The sequence below is a fragment of the Pleurodeles waltl genome, chromosome 8 (assembly GCF_031143425.1).
Source record: "Pleurodeles waltl isolate 20211129_DDA chromosome 8, aPleWal1.hap1.20221129, whole genome shotgun sequence".
Taxonomy (NCBI): Eukaryota; Metazoa; Chordata; class Amphibia; order Caudata; family Salamandridae; genus Pleurodeles; species Pleurodeles waltl.
The window spans coordinates 183,573,913-183,587,855 of record NC_090447.1 but is presented as its reverse complement, the minus strand read 5'-3'; the positions used below and the strand labels follow the sequence as shown (position 1 = coordinate 183,587,855).

The window sequence follows — 13,943 nt, the reverse complement described above, 5'->3', positions numbered from 1 at the left end:
GTTATTGCTCCCACTCTTTCAAATCAAATCAAATCAAATCATTAACATTTATAAAGCGCGCTACTCACCTGTGCGGGTCTCAAGGCGCTAGGGGGAAGGGGGTTACTGCTGCTCGAAGAGCCAGGTCTTGAGGAGTCTCCGGAATACGGAGTGGTCCTGGGTGGTCCTGAGGCTGGTGGGGAGGGTGTTCCAAGTCTTGGCTGCCAGGTAGGAGAAGGACCTCCCACCCGCTGTGGAGCGGCGGATGCGAGGGACGGCGGCGAGAGCGAGGCTGGTGGAACGGAGGAGACGGGTGGGGGCGTAGAAGCTGAGGCGTCGGTTGAGGTATTCTGGTCCCTTGTTGTGGAGGGCTTTGTGTGCGTGGGTGAGAAGTCGGAAGGTGATCCTTTTGGTGACTGGGAGCCAGTGCAGGTGTCTCAGGTGGGCGGAGATGTGGCTGTTGCGGGGTATGTCGAGGATGAGGCGGGCGGAGGCGTTTTGAATACGTTGCAGACGTTTCTGGAGTTTTGCGGTGGTCCCAGCATAAAGGGTGTTGCCGTAATCCAGGCGGCTAGTGACGAGGGCGTGGGTCACGGTCTTTCTGGTGTCGGCGGGGATCCAGCGGAAGATCTTGCGGAGCATGCGGAGGGTGAGGAAGCAGAAGGAGGACACAGCGTTGACTTGTTTGGTCATGGTGAGAAGAGGGTCCAAGATGAAGCCGAGGTTGCGGGTGTGGTCTGAGGGGGGTCGGTGCAGTGCCAAGGGCCGTGGGCCACCAGGAGTCGTCCCATGTGGACGGGGTGTTGTATACTCCTGCCCTGCCCTTGTTAGTGTGCAGGTTTCCCAATCTTGTTTCCAGCATTAATCTTTTGTGCATATTCGTTGTCAAGTCCAGTTCCTGTTCTGATTCTGGTCTTGTTTTTCTCTAAGCCCAGTTTCTTCTTTACTATTTCCCACTCTGTTCTCTTTAGTCCTGAACTTTAGAAGATAGCGAGTTCTTGCGAGAAGGCGCTTCTTCGCTCAATCCATTATCTGAGGCATCCATCCCATTTCGGATTGCATTTCATCAGGAATTTTGCATTCGTGTGTTAAGGGAACTACAGAATAAAACAATACATATTTATCTTTTCTATTTTTAAATACTTATTAAACATTATGTTTTGTATACATACAAGCACCAACTAATAGGATTGGTCCATTTTACATGAAAATTCACAGAATGGGAGATACGTAATTTCTTTTGTTTATTTCCAGATAATCCCCCCTTAATTCTAGCTAATTCTCCCCTCCTTCATCAGCGCAACCCTATCCCAAACTAGTTTCCTTCAGAGATCACCATATGCAATACGTTTTTCTTTCATTTTCCATTCTGCAGGAAGTCAGTTCTATGCGGTCCATCATTTTTTGCTCTGTACATTTGATTCAATATACTATTACTATCCTATTCTGCTATTCTTTGTCAGGAATTCACTTCACCAAGCGCCTCAATATTACGATCTCAGCCGTCAACCATTTAAGCATCTCTTGTTCCCATGACTTCAATACACAGGCTCCTGTGCTACCTGTTGTTTGGCCAAGAGCAGTGCCATATCTGCAAAGCAGCATGGCATCTTTTGTGCCCCTGGCCTAGGCATCTACCCCAACAGTGCTACCCATGGGTGCCGCTCCTAGCATATACCTGCCATCCGTTCTATGTGGTCATAAATCCCAGTCAGGCAGTAGCAAGGGTCATCCTTGGAACATGTGGAGCAAATATGCTACTCTGTCTCTGCATCTGGGACATGTATCAGTCACGTCGATGAACATCCTATGTAATCTGCTCGACGTCAGGTATGTACAATTTAAAATATTTAACTGTAGTAATCTAAATCTAGTGCTCTGGTCTGCTGTTACAGAGTCCACCACCACCCTTTCCCAATCTTTGTCCGTAAAATCTCCCCGTGTGGGCCCCCCACATTTCCCTCAGTGTATTCGGCTGCATTTTTGCCATATTTATGAGTGCCCGATACAGCTATGTGACTGCTCTTTGGGAGGTGCCCAGACTCCGTATAAGCACTAGTACCTCATGTAGCTAGGAGATTCATACTTAAATCTCTTACATTTTGTATTGTGTGAAGGACCTTATCATATGCTGTAAATTTTCTCACGCTGATATTATGTGTTTGCTGTCTTTGCTGGAATGTGCACAACTCCCCTTCCTCAATCAGGCCCCCATAGGTCAACACCTCAGCCACGTCCCATACCTCAACTGATATCTCATTCGTCTGTCTAAAGACGGCTGCCAAGAACCACAGAGGTGGGTCAGCACAAAAGGTGTCTCATTCATTGTACGTACCAACATTCTGCTGAAGTAGTCTCTAGCCCCTAGCATCAATGTAGTGTACTTACTAAGCTTATGGTATATTTTGGGCAAGCAGCAGAGAGGCGTCTGCCCATCCTGACCCCCTGTTGCAGACTGTAGTTCCATTCTCATGTGTCTGACAGCCACTTGATTGCCCATTGAATCTTGGTCACCAGATGGAGTTCCATCTCTGGGGCTCCCAGTCCCTGCTCCATGATCAGGAGCTAAGTTTTTTCAACGCACACCTCTGCCTGCCAGTCCCCCATATCACGTCTTCCAGCAAGCCAGTATGTCTCCCGGACGGGCTCACTGGTATTCTGGTTGGGAGTGTTGTGAAATAGTAAAACTGCCAGGGAAATACAAACATTTTCAATATAGCTATTCTTCCTTCTTTGGACAGTGACAGTTACTTCCAAAACACAACAGGAACCCTACGTCTCTTAATGGCACTCGTAATATTACCAGCTATCTGCTTTTTCTCTTCTTGGTAAATCTGCCCACTCAAGTATTTGAAGATGTGTTCTTCCAACCTGATTCAGGAAGTCTCATCCGGGCCGGGAAGTGTGTGTGTGGGGGGGGGGGGGGGGGGTCATCTTCCGATCTAAATAGGCACATACAAGACATAGGAACCTGCACCTTCAAGTCAGCCACTTCAGATTTCTCAAATTCCATCACATCCTGGCCCACATTTTCAAGGGCATTTATGAGATACAGCAGCATATGATCCGTGTACAGCGAGATGACATGCGACTCTTGTCCTACCTCTGTTCCCCATGAGTCCACCTTCCAATATACTTATCTCTTTTTTTCCCCAGTATTTCTTTATTGCATTTTACAACATATAAACTTCAGCATTCAATAATGCACAGTGGGGCACTTAGAGACACAAACAATTGGAGAGTGTAAGTTTCAGTCTAAAAGTCCTCTGCAGTTCCCAGAGTGTTGCCATGGGGTCTCTGCTATGCACCCTTGATCATTCCAGTGTACACTAATACTACTACAGCTTTTCATAGTAACTAAACAACAGTTCTTGTGCACCCGTATAAGGCATAACCATTTGTGCCTGTTATGTATAAATCTCCCAATCAGTGCCCTGTGGGGAAGTGCCATATCTAGTGTCATCATGGTCTCAAGTGGAGTGGGGAGGGGGGACTTCATCCATCCTGCTGTGTTTTCTCAGGGATGTATTATTGTAAACAATGCAGGTCGTGGGCACATGGTTGCATAGATTGAACCTAACAATACTGATAGCAGGGGAGCTCAACCCTCCACCCCTACTGACTCTGTAAATGGGGGGGGGGGGCTTTCAACAATATGTGCCTTACCTCAGTGTGGTTGTTCATCAGTCTTTGTCTTCAGTTTGTTCAGGCATATATCCCATGTGTCACATCGTGGCTCCACTCCTCGCCATTGTGGGAGCAACTGCCAGGTAGCCATCTCAGCAGTTACCCATTTAAGAAGGTCCATAAGCTATGGGCCCTTGCAGACTTCTGTCATCGCAATACAGGACTTCAGCAAAGTGAATGACCTCCCCATTCTGTAATCTGAACTCTTTTCCATCTAAAAAGTCCCACTTCAGAGATTTGTATACAGGTGATTCCACTGTGCCAATAGGCTCTGCTTTTGAGGGCGTGGGAAAGCAATTGACATCAGTGGTATAACAAATCTTGAGGGGGCCCCCTTGGAAGCTATATGGAGAGGACCTCCTCGCCCCTGGACCCAGTCAGGAGTCTGCCGCCCATGCACAGTGTACTGTGCTGAGGGGGCCCCCTGGAGCTCTGGCCTCTCCGCACTGCAGGGGCTGCGAGGGGCCTTTGTTACGCCACTGATTAACATAAGCGTGAGTAGGTGTAATTTATTTGTCACTCCACTTATCACTTCCTTAGCGGTACAACATATGTGGAATAAGATAGGTGCGGAGCTGCATGATGCCACCGACTGGCACTTAGGAACTCTGCTTTAAAGGTTATGGATTCAGTCTGACGCCTGACAAATTCTCACAAGATGAGGAATCTGCGGTTAGATAGTATATCTAGCAGAAAGATAACTATAAAAGGTGGATGCTTACAGCGAGATGTACGAAAAATTTATTTTGTGAAAGTGATCGCAAATTACGCACCCACTTTTATTAAATCCATTCTGTTGTTGCGAATCATCCCATATAGTTATAGGTCGGTTTACAAAAACCTGATTCCTGATGGGTCGCAAGTCGACCTACCTCACAAATTGCGATTCACTATGAATCGCAGCCAATACAGGAATGGTGGCCTGTTGAGGTCAGCAGAGCACTATGTCTGTGATTGCTTTTAAAGCATTTTAAATACAACTCGGTTTCTTTAAAGGAAAATAGGATGCATTAAAATAAGTGTAAGTACCTTTGAGGATGTGGTAAAATATTAATGTTTTGTGACCGGATTTTAGCTGCAAAATCATTAATACATACTATATTGAATCAGTATTTGGAACAAGCACCCTAAACATGCGACGTTTAAATGCCAATTTTACTACTAGTAATTTTACACGTTTGCATAAGTTTACACTTGCTGTAGTTAACTTTACTACTGTTTTGGTGTTCATAAACTATCTGTGTAATTGTGCTACTAATTTTACTAGTAGTAAAATTACACTTGTAGTTTGTGACTACCAAAACAGCAGTAACATTACTACAGCAAGTGTAACCTTGCACAAAAATGTAAGTTTACCTTTGTGAATCAGGCCCTACATCTCTTAGAATGTATTTTTCTGATTTGATTAACTAACTTTATAAAACATTTTAAACATTTGTATCCATTATTGTGGTGCCTGTGATTACAAAATAACTTGTATTGTTCACTAACTTTCATATTTGTGTATACAATAATCTTATAGACATATCAATAACATGCACGTTTGCAATGCAAACTTGTTAGATACCTATTTATGGAAAATGTTGTGGGCAGTGCCACATGAAGAAGATCTGACCCTATGTAATGATCAGCTATTTCCTCGATGTTGATTTCTGTGTAGGACAGAAATGAAGGTGATGTCTTGGCCTCATTACATACTGGGAATTTTCAATATTCCAAGACTGAGCCTTCCTCCTCACCATCCTCCTGATGTAATGCCCCAATATAACTCCTTTAGCATCCTTGGGGACATCATTGCACTTGAGTTAGTGCTTGGCATCACACAGGAGGTATAGGTGGTACATGGTCAAGGCGATTGGACTTGTTTTATTTTTCAGAAAAAGGTGAACTGGGTGCTGGCTAGCTGGAGAAAGAACTCCTTCTTATAAGGACAACAGTGTTTCCTGTCTGGATTGAGAATGTAGTGGTGATAACAGTATTTTCCTGTATTTTCATTTTCATGTAACTGCTTGTGTGCATCATGTATGGAGCTGTAAGATACAGCATTTGCATCTATCAAATACCCAAAGCTTCAGTATGTTTGCTTTAGAAGTAACTGTTTCTCTTTCGTTCTAGGTGATCTATTTGGAAGACTCCGTGTCTTCATTCATACAAATCCGCGGCTCCATCCCTTTATTTTGGGAGCAGCCAGGCCTGCAAGTAAGTGAAAAATTACTTTGTCTTTTTTTTTTTTAAGTGTAATTTTTGTTTCCTTATTTGATTGATAATGTGAAAGACTGTCATGTTCACTGCATGTGGCCCACATCCCATTTTTAGGTTTCACCTGCACAGCGCTTGCGTTGTGCTTGTGAAATCTTATGGTACTGAAATAAAAGTCTTTAAAGATACTAAGTACCTGCCCCTAACTCGCCCCTTTCTTACCTGAACTTCCCGTTTGTTCTTTCAAACGTAGCTTCAGTGGTCTCTTGAATTTACTTGCTTTTTATTGGCACGCAGGTCACTTCCTGCTGCTCTGCTCTTCTGTTCTGCTTTTGCCGTCGCGTGGAGCATAGCCGAAGTACACTCTCCGGTTTTTGGTAATTGGTTACTTGTTAGTGTTTATATGTGACAAGATGAACTGCACGCTAGCCAATTCGCGTTGAAATGTGTGTCAACACGTCTTCCATCTTGCAATGGGGTATCGAGTGCAGATGTAAAAAGTGGGCTCATTATATTCTGTTTTTCATTACTTAATTACATTTCTGATGAATAACAGTTTTATTATTTGTGTTCATTTCTTAAGTTGCCACTCAGTCAATTTAATAGAAAAGTCATTTGTATAACTGGGCGGCATTTTATTTCGAATTGTTATTCTTTCAGTGACTTATTAACAGGCACTCACAAGTACAGTTATTTTGCAGGCATAGGGTCAGGATTTGAATGGTGCAGCAGGTGCAGTGGCACAAGGGCCAAAAGTTGTCAGAATTCCTCAAACACTAGATATTACTACATTTTACTACTGAACTGGTTACCTTGCAGGCATTAGGGTCATGATTTGAATGGTGCAGCAGGTGCAGTGGCACTGGGGCCACAGGGTGTCAGAACCCCTCTCAACAGATTATTGCTAACCTTTACTCCTAAACAAGCAGTCACAAGTGCAGGCACTAGGGTCATGATGTCATTGGTGCAGCAGATGCAGTGGCACCAGAACAAAATCTGTAGGCACCCCATTAAGCATTATTTTATTGTTATATTTTGTAACTAAACTAGGAGTCACAAGTGCAGGTATCTTGCAGGCACCAGGGTCATGATTTGAATGGTGCAGCAGGTGCAGTGGCACCAGGGCCATAAGCACAAATTCTTACTACATTTTACTTCTAAACAAGCAGTCACAAGTGCAATTATCTTGCAGGCATTAAGGTCATGATTCAAATGGTGCAGCAGGTGTAGTGGCACATTAATATACTCTAAAACATTGCCATATTAAATAAGGTACTAATTACAAGTCTGGAACCCTGGAATATTAATTCAGCATACATCACAACATAAACAACTATTAATGATTTGTTCTAATTTAACATTATTATAAACTTTTTCTAACATTTATAATCCTGTTAGTAAGATAGAATGCAAAAGAAAAAACAAAGGTGAAACCTATTGCAATCCCTTTCCTCAGTTGAAAGCTTGGTCTTTATTAAGACATTTATGAATCATGGGATGCTTTATTAGGTGCATACAGCACAGGAATTGTCAAGATCCCCCAAACATATTCATATCACCAGCTCTGCCTCTACACAGTTACCCAGATCAGAAAGCAAATGTTGATAGGAGAATTTATGGATGGTTGCAACAGTCTGTTAGCGAAGATCGATGACTCTCACTAATCTTTCCCAACTGCTTCTTGTTCTTCCTGTGGAAATTACTCAGTGAACACTTCAAACCTGACTTAGAATTTGGGAAAAAAATCTGTGGATTTCTGGTTTGTCTTCTTTAGAGCAGATATCCAGACACTCTAAATATGGGGGACTGGACAGCAGCTGATTTCTGGCAGATGTGCAGCGTCCACTAAGCTTTAAATTTGCTACCAAGCCTCTTGTACCCATTGACGCTTCTTGTTTCGGGTCAGAATTGTCACTCAGGTTCACACCATTCAATGTGCCTACCCTTACCTAAATGTGACCTACATTTATTGGGGCTACTTACATTTGAATAACTTAAATCTGACATTTCTAGACACTTAAACGATGATTGAATTTTCTTCAGTGTTCACTAGGGACATCCAAGCTTAGCGCAAGAAGGGAAAATAACGAATACTGTACTACTGGACGAGCAAAAAGCCAGAATTTTAGATACTCGCAACATTTGGATTATTTACTTCTGCTATTCAGGGAAGATCATTCCAAGCCTTAGAGGTACTGTAGGACAACACATGACTACATGCACTCGCACAGTAAAAACAAGGAGCCTTCCAAAGATTTGCAGATGTGGTGTACTGGTGGAGAAACACAACATGTTGATTAAACTGTGGAAAACATGCAGAAAGAATGCTGCTCATTATTGAAGAATTGCTCTATGGAAAAAATCTTGGCACTTAAACTGTTTTCATTTGGAAACCAGGAGCTAATATATCTTGCCTAGGATATGCAATACCAAATTGTGGCATTTTAAATCTAAAATTGGTCTTGCGGCTGCATTCTGTAAGATTTGCAGCATACTGAAAAAGCAAGGAAAATCAACATTGTGAATTTCTATAGTACAGACAAAAAGTAATTACAGCCTGGGCTATGATTTTACGATAGTCTTCAGACAAAGGAGGTTATATTTTCTTGCGGGTCTTCAGAACAAAGAAACTTGATTCATTTTCTTTGAAAGATTACTAATTAAAATGAAACCTAAGTTCATGATTTTATTCCCCGGAATTGATTTCTTGCCTATTTTATAGTATGACCAACGGTCAAGGAACATAGAGGTAAGACCTCCTACAACCAAAACTTTGGTCTTACCTTAATTTCTTCCTACAACACATATACATTCTCAAACATTATAGATCACTCCATACTCAAACATTAGGCCCAGTTATCCCTGAACCTAGGACGTTTCAGAGATCTGGTACCCTGTAATGTCCTATATAGGACATAAATATTTTATCCACTTTCCATGAGATAGTCACTCCTCTGCATGGCTGTTACTTGGTGTTTTGCTGATGTTCAATCAATCAGTCAATCGATCAATCAGGATTTATAAAGCACAGCTAATCACCAGATAGGGGATCCAGGTGCTTGCAGGTCCCAGAGGCTCATTTAAACAGCCAGGCCTTTAGGGACAGTCAGAATTCCAGTAGTAAGGTGATGGTCCGAAGGTGCATGTGGAGGCTGCTGCAGGTTTTTGCTGCAGTGTGAGAGAAGGAGTCCTCTACTTCTGCTTCAGTAGATGCGGGGAGTATGGGCAAGTAAAAGGGAGGCAGAGCATTGTCTTCTTGACAATTGGTAGAAAAGGCGCTGGTTAATGGACGCAGGTCCTTGGTTGTGTGGAGCCTTCTGTGCGTGGGCCTGAGTCAGCAACTTGATTTGCCATCTCTTCTGTACGGGGAGCATGTGGAGTTGCGGGGTTGTCGGTGAGTGAGAGGATTAGTTGGGTGTTGGCTGCAAAGGAAGTTATGTAGAGACCGTAGGATCTGACGATGTTGGCCAGCAGGTTCATATAAGCGCGAAGAGCATGGGGCTAAGGGATACACCGCAGGTGATCTCCTTGGGTTTGGAGGTTAAAGGTGGGACGTGGATCCTCTGCCTTCTCCCATTGAGGTAGGAGGTGGTCCATCTGAGTGCATCCTCTTGATGCTGATGTGGTGGAGTCTTTTGATCTGCATGTGGTGAGACGTGGTGTTGAAGGCTGTCGAGAGGTTGAGGAGGATAAAAGCTGCTCTTTCTTTTCTGTCGAGAAGGGCTCAAATATCAGTGGCTGCGATCGGGGCAGTTTCAGTGCAGTGATTGCTGCAGAAGCTAGCTATGTCATGAGTTACTAGTTGATGATCTTTTCCAGTACCTTTGCTGGGAATGGGAGCAGGGAGATTTGCCAATAGGTTTTGGGTTCGTTGAGGTCGACAGAGGGTTTTGAGTAGTGGTCTGACTTTGGTGTGTTTCCAGGCGTCGGGAAATGTTGCAGTGGTGATTGATGTGTTGAACAGAGTGGTGAGTTGCTGGCAGATCCTTTGGTTTTCAATGTTGAAGATGTGGTGCAGGCATGGGTCTATGGGAGTTCCCAAGTGGATTTATTTCATGGTGGAGGTGATGAAATGGGTGGAGAGGATGTTCCAGATGCTCAGTGTATGATTCGTATTGGTTACGGTAGTGGCGTATCTGTCAAGGAAGTCTGTAGGTGTGGGCTAGGGTTGCATATTTCTGTATATGGTTGCGATCTTGTTATGGAAGAAGTGAGCAAAGTTGTCGCACAGCTCCTGTGACTGTGTGATGTTACTTTCGCTGGAAGTCGGTTGGAAAATTCCTTAACAATGTTGAAAAGTTCCTTTGTGTTGTTGCCGCTGGTTTTGATGCGTGCGATAAGGGCTGTCTTCTTTGTTACCTTCAGCAGGCAGTGGTAGAGTTTGAGGAGGTCTAGAAGGCTGCTCTTTCAGAGGTGTCCTTGCTGATGCGCCATTTCCTCTCTGGCTGTTTGCTGTCTTGTTTCGTTGTTCTTGACGCGGGTTATACTGTCGGCGCAATTGGTGATCCAGGCGTTTACATTTTTCACTCCCTGTTCGAGGTTGGTGACGGTAGTGGGGTTGGAGGTGTTGAGGGCATCCGCCCAACTGGTCTCTGAGATTTTGTTGCACCTCTGGTTGGGGGGGGGGGGTGGAGGAGTACTGGTCCTTTTGGGGTTGGAGGTGCGGGGCCTGAAGATGCTGAAGTGGATGATGGAGTGCTCGCCCCATGTTTGTTCTATGACATGGCTGTATTTGACGTGGTTGCTGGAGGTGAAAATGTGGTCCAGCTAGTGTCCTGTGGTGTATGTAGGGTCGTGGACAATCTGGGTCAATCCAAGGCGGCTCATACTGTTGAGGACGTGTGCAGCGTTATTGTTGGGGACGTCAATGTGGACATTTAGGTCATTGAGGAAGATGTAGTCCTTGGAGTCTAAGGCTAGGGGCTCAACGAAGTCTGCAATGCTGTTGCAGAAGCTGGAGCGTGGGCCTGAGGGTTGGTATGCGAGAGTGCCTCTAATGGTTGTTTTGTTGTCCACGCGCAGCTTGAAGTTGAGATGTACCATGGGGATGGTAGTTTTGTGGGTGGTGGTGCACTGTATGGTCTCTTTCTGTATGATGGCTGTTCCTCCTCCCGGCTTGTTGGTGCGGTCCTGGTGAGAGATTTTATATCCGTTGAGGGATTGCTGTGGCAATGTCTCAGGCAGATGTGGGGTTGAACCAGGTCTCAGTGAGGATGAGGATGTCTGGTACAAGGGTGGCGAGGAGGTCCCATAATTCGGTGGAATACTTGCATAGTGAGCGTGTTTTAAGAAGGGTGCATTCAAGTTGGTGATTTGGTTCAGGTGGTGGTCTCTGTGGTTTGTTCGGGTGGGGCTGGTCAATGAGCCAGTGTGTGTGCCGTGGCAGGTGAAGTGACAGTGGATGCAGGTGAAAGGTTCTAACGTGAGAGTATGGGTCGAATTGGTGGCAGTGTTTGTTGTGGTATACGGGATGGAGGGTGTGGAGCTTGGTGATGGTGTATCTGCGGGGAGTACGGGAGGGCTAGGGGTCATGGGCTGGACACGGTCCAGGTGTGGATGGGGGCAGATGGGCTTGCCTTTGGCACACCGTCAGCGGGCCAGCGACACACCCACTGTGCAGTTGCACTGCGGAATTCATGAAGTAGGTACTGAGATCAGCGTGGCTTCTGTTAACGGAAAGAACCCTGAGTGGGAAATCCTGGTTGGGAAAACCTCGGCGGGAAAATACAGGCAGCTGTGTTGTCACCGGATCGGTCTGGAACAAACAGGAACTGGAAGTCACAGGAAAGTGGCAGGCTAGGTGTCTAGTTGCCTACTGATGTGGTCAGGCTGTAGCCTGCATTAAGTAGGTCCTGGGGTTGATGGGGCTTCTCCTGGTGGGAAGAGAAGTGAGTGGGAACACCGTGGCAGGAAAAGCCAGGCAGCTGCAGTGTCACTGGATTAGTCTGGAACCAGCAGGAACTGGAAGCCACAGGCAACTGGCAGGCTAGGTGTCCTGGTGCCCACTGATGTGGTTGCGCTGTGGCCTGCATTAAGTAGGGCCTGAGGTGGGCAGGGATCCTTTTGGCAGGAAGAATGGTGAGTGGGGAAAACCCAGGCGGGAAAAACCAGGCAGCTGCGATGTCACTGGATAAGTCTGGAACAACCAGGAAGTGGAAGCCACAGGCAAGTGGCAGGCTAGGTGTCCATGTGTTGGGCTACAACATTCTTTCACTGTCTTTATTAGTCTTCAATGTTACAGGAACTGATTCCTTATGGTTGGCCAGTCTCTGACAAGTCTCCCACTCTGATGAACTCTTGGCTTTTCCATTTTAGGTACTAGTTTCCTTTGTGGCCCTAGTGAGGTGACTGCACCTACAGAAAGGAGTTTTCTATATATGTGCAGCCCTCTTCCAACATCTGTTGTGCACGATTCCAGGCATGTTTGACAACAATTATTGCCCTGGCCTCTTTTGGCTCTCTTGATGTCACCTTATACAGATGATGATTCATAGAGATAGATGTCATTCTGCCATCTTCTAAAACCTACTAAAAGTCGCTTGAGTTGATCCCAGTGTTTCAGCATAATGTAGGCACCTGGCCTATTATTAGCATTTTTCATCCAGCATCATCCGCCTCTTACATTGATTCTCCAACCCTTTAACATTATGTGATAAGAGTATTTAATTTAGAAAAAGCCAATCCTCTGGTACCAGACTTCACTTTTTCAGTTTACTCCCAAGCATCTCTGCTTATTACACTGTATTCCCCTTTGATTCTCATCTCATGGATGGTAATCATTTACCTTAATGGACAAGAGGTGCCCACTCACCAACCAGCATTTTCCAACTACAATGCTTCACATTTGTTTAGGTGGGTGGGAAGAGTGTTCCACGTTTTGGCGGCGAGGTGCGAGAATGATCTACCACCAGTTGTAGTTCTGCGGATGCGTGGGACGGTTGCGCGGGTGAATTCGGTGGAGCGGAGATGCCGGGTCGGGTGTAGAAGGAGAGTCGTCTGAGGTATTCTGGTCCGGTGTTGTGCAGTTCTTTGTGAGCATGGGTGACTTTCCACCATGTGGATGCCCTACTTAATGAGAGATTGACAGAGGAACCACAACTCCAGCAATGCTGAAGACTGTCTTTATCTCTGGTCAATACGGTCATTGAATCCTCCCCTTATTTGATATGCCCACTGTGAATAGGAGCTGTAATTTCTTTGATGCTGTTCCTATTAGAATGTGCAAGTAGGCTCCATGTAGGTTTGCAGCAGCGTATATCATCAGTTTTCTAAAATTATAATATGGTGCTGCTCAGCTCCATTATGTTTCAGACTTTTTAGGATCATTGTACACCTGCCTTTAAATTTGCTGATTCTTTACAATCTTCTAATACAATCTTCTAGCACATCCTGGTTGACTGTTCCAGGATTTTGAAATAATAAGCCCAGGAAGCTGATCTTTTTCTGTTTTCTCGATATAAAGTCATGGATCACTATCCCTCAGACTAAGGCTTATGTAGGATAATCTCACATTCCAAAGGGAATCAAAGTATTTCTTATCTGCAACCCTCCTATACTTGACCACGGCATGTAAATTAAGATAACCACCTTCTAGTGCCACAGGACCTGATGAATAGTTGATGAGCAGAAGCTACGCTTTTTAAATGTAATGAAAATAACCCCGGGGTGATCAGCTACACAAACAAAGATTGTTGGATTGGTGAGAATGGTTGGTCTCTAGGTGCATCTATGCCAGTGTATACTTCCAAACTCATTACTCTTTCTTCATCATCACCCATACTTTGTATCTTATACATTTTACATCCACTTCCTTAGTTATATTATGTATGGATGCAGCCTTGGTTGCCAATGCTTCATAAAATTTGTTGTCCAGCCTCTTTTTTTGTGCTTTGGAGCTCCAAAGCACTCCAGTGGGACAGGCCCTCTCTTGGTGTAGAGGTGCAGACTGACCCCATGGGATACATGCCCAGACGCATTCTGATGCCAGTTCATACTTTCACTTCTGCTTGAAGGTCCACACCAAGCTCTTCTATGCTGGACTGATGCAGCTTGCCTAAGACCTGATCCTGTCATTTGTA

At 44.8% G+C, this 13,943-nt stretch overlaps 1 protein-coding gene across 8 annotated transcripts in view; it reads left to right on the top strand.

The window, feature by feature from the left end:
• SYNJ1 (synaptojanin 1) overlaps positions 1–13,943 on the top strand; it is a 767,318-nt gene that overhangs the window by 80,088 nt on the left and 673,287 nt on the right. For all 8 annotated transcript variants that reach the window (XM_069204034.1, XM_069204040.1, XM_069204035.1 and 5 more), the window contains exon 6: positions 5,782–5,865. In XM_069204034.1, coding sequence (XP_069060135.1) covers positions 5,782–5,865 — 84 coding nt within the window. The remainder of the gene's footprint in view (positions 1–5,781; positions 5,866–13,943) is intronic.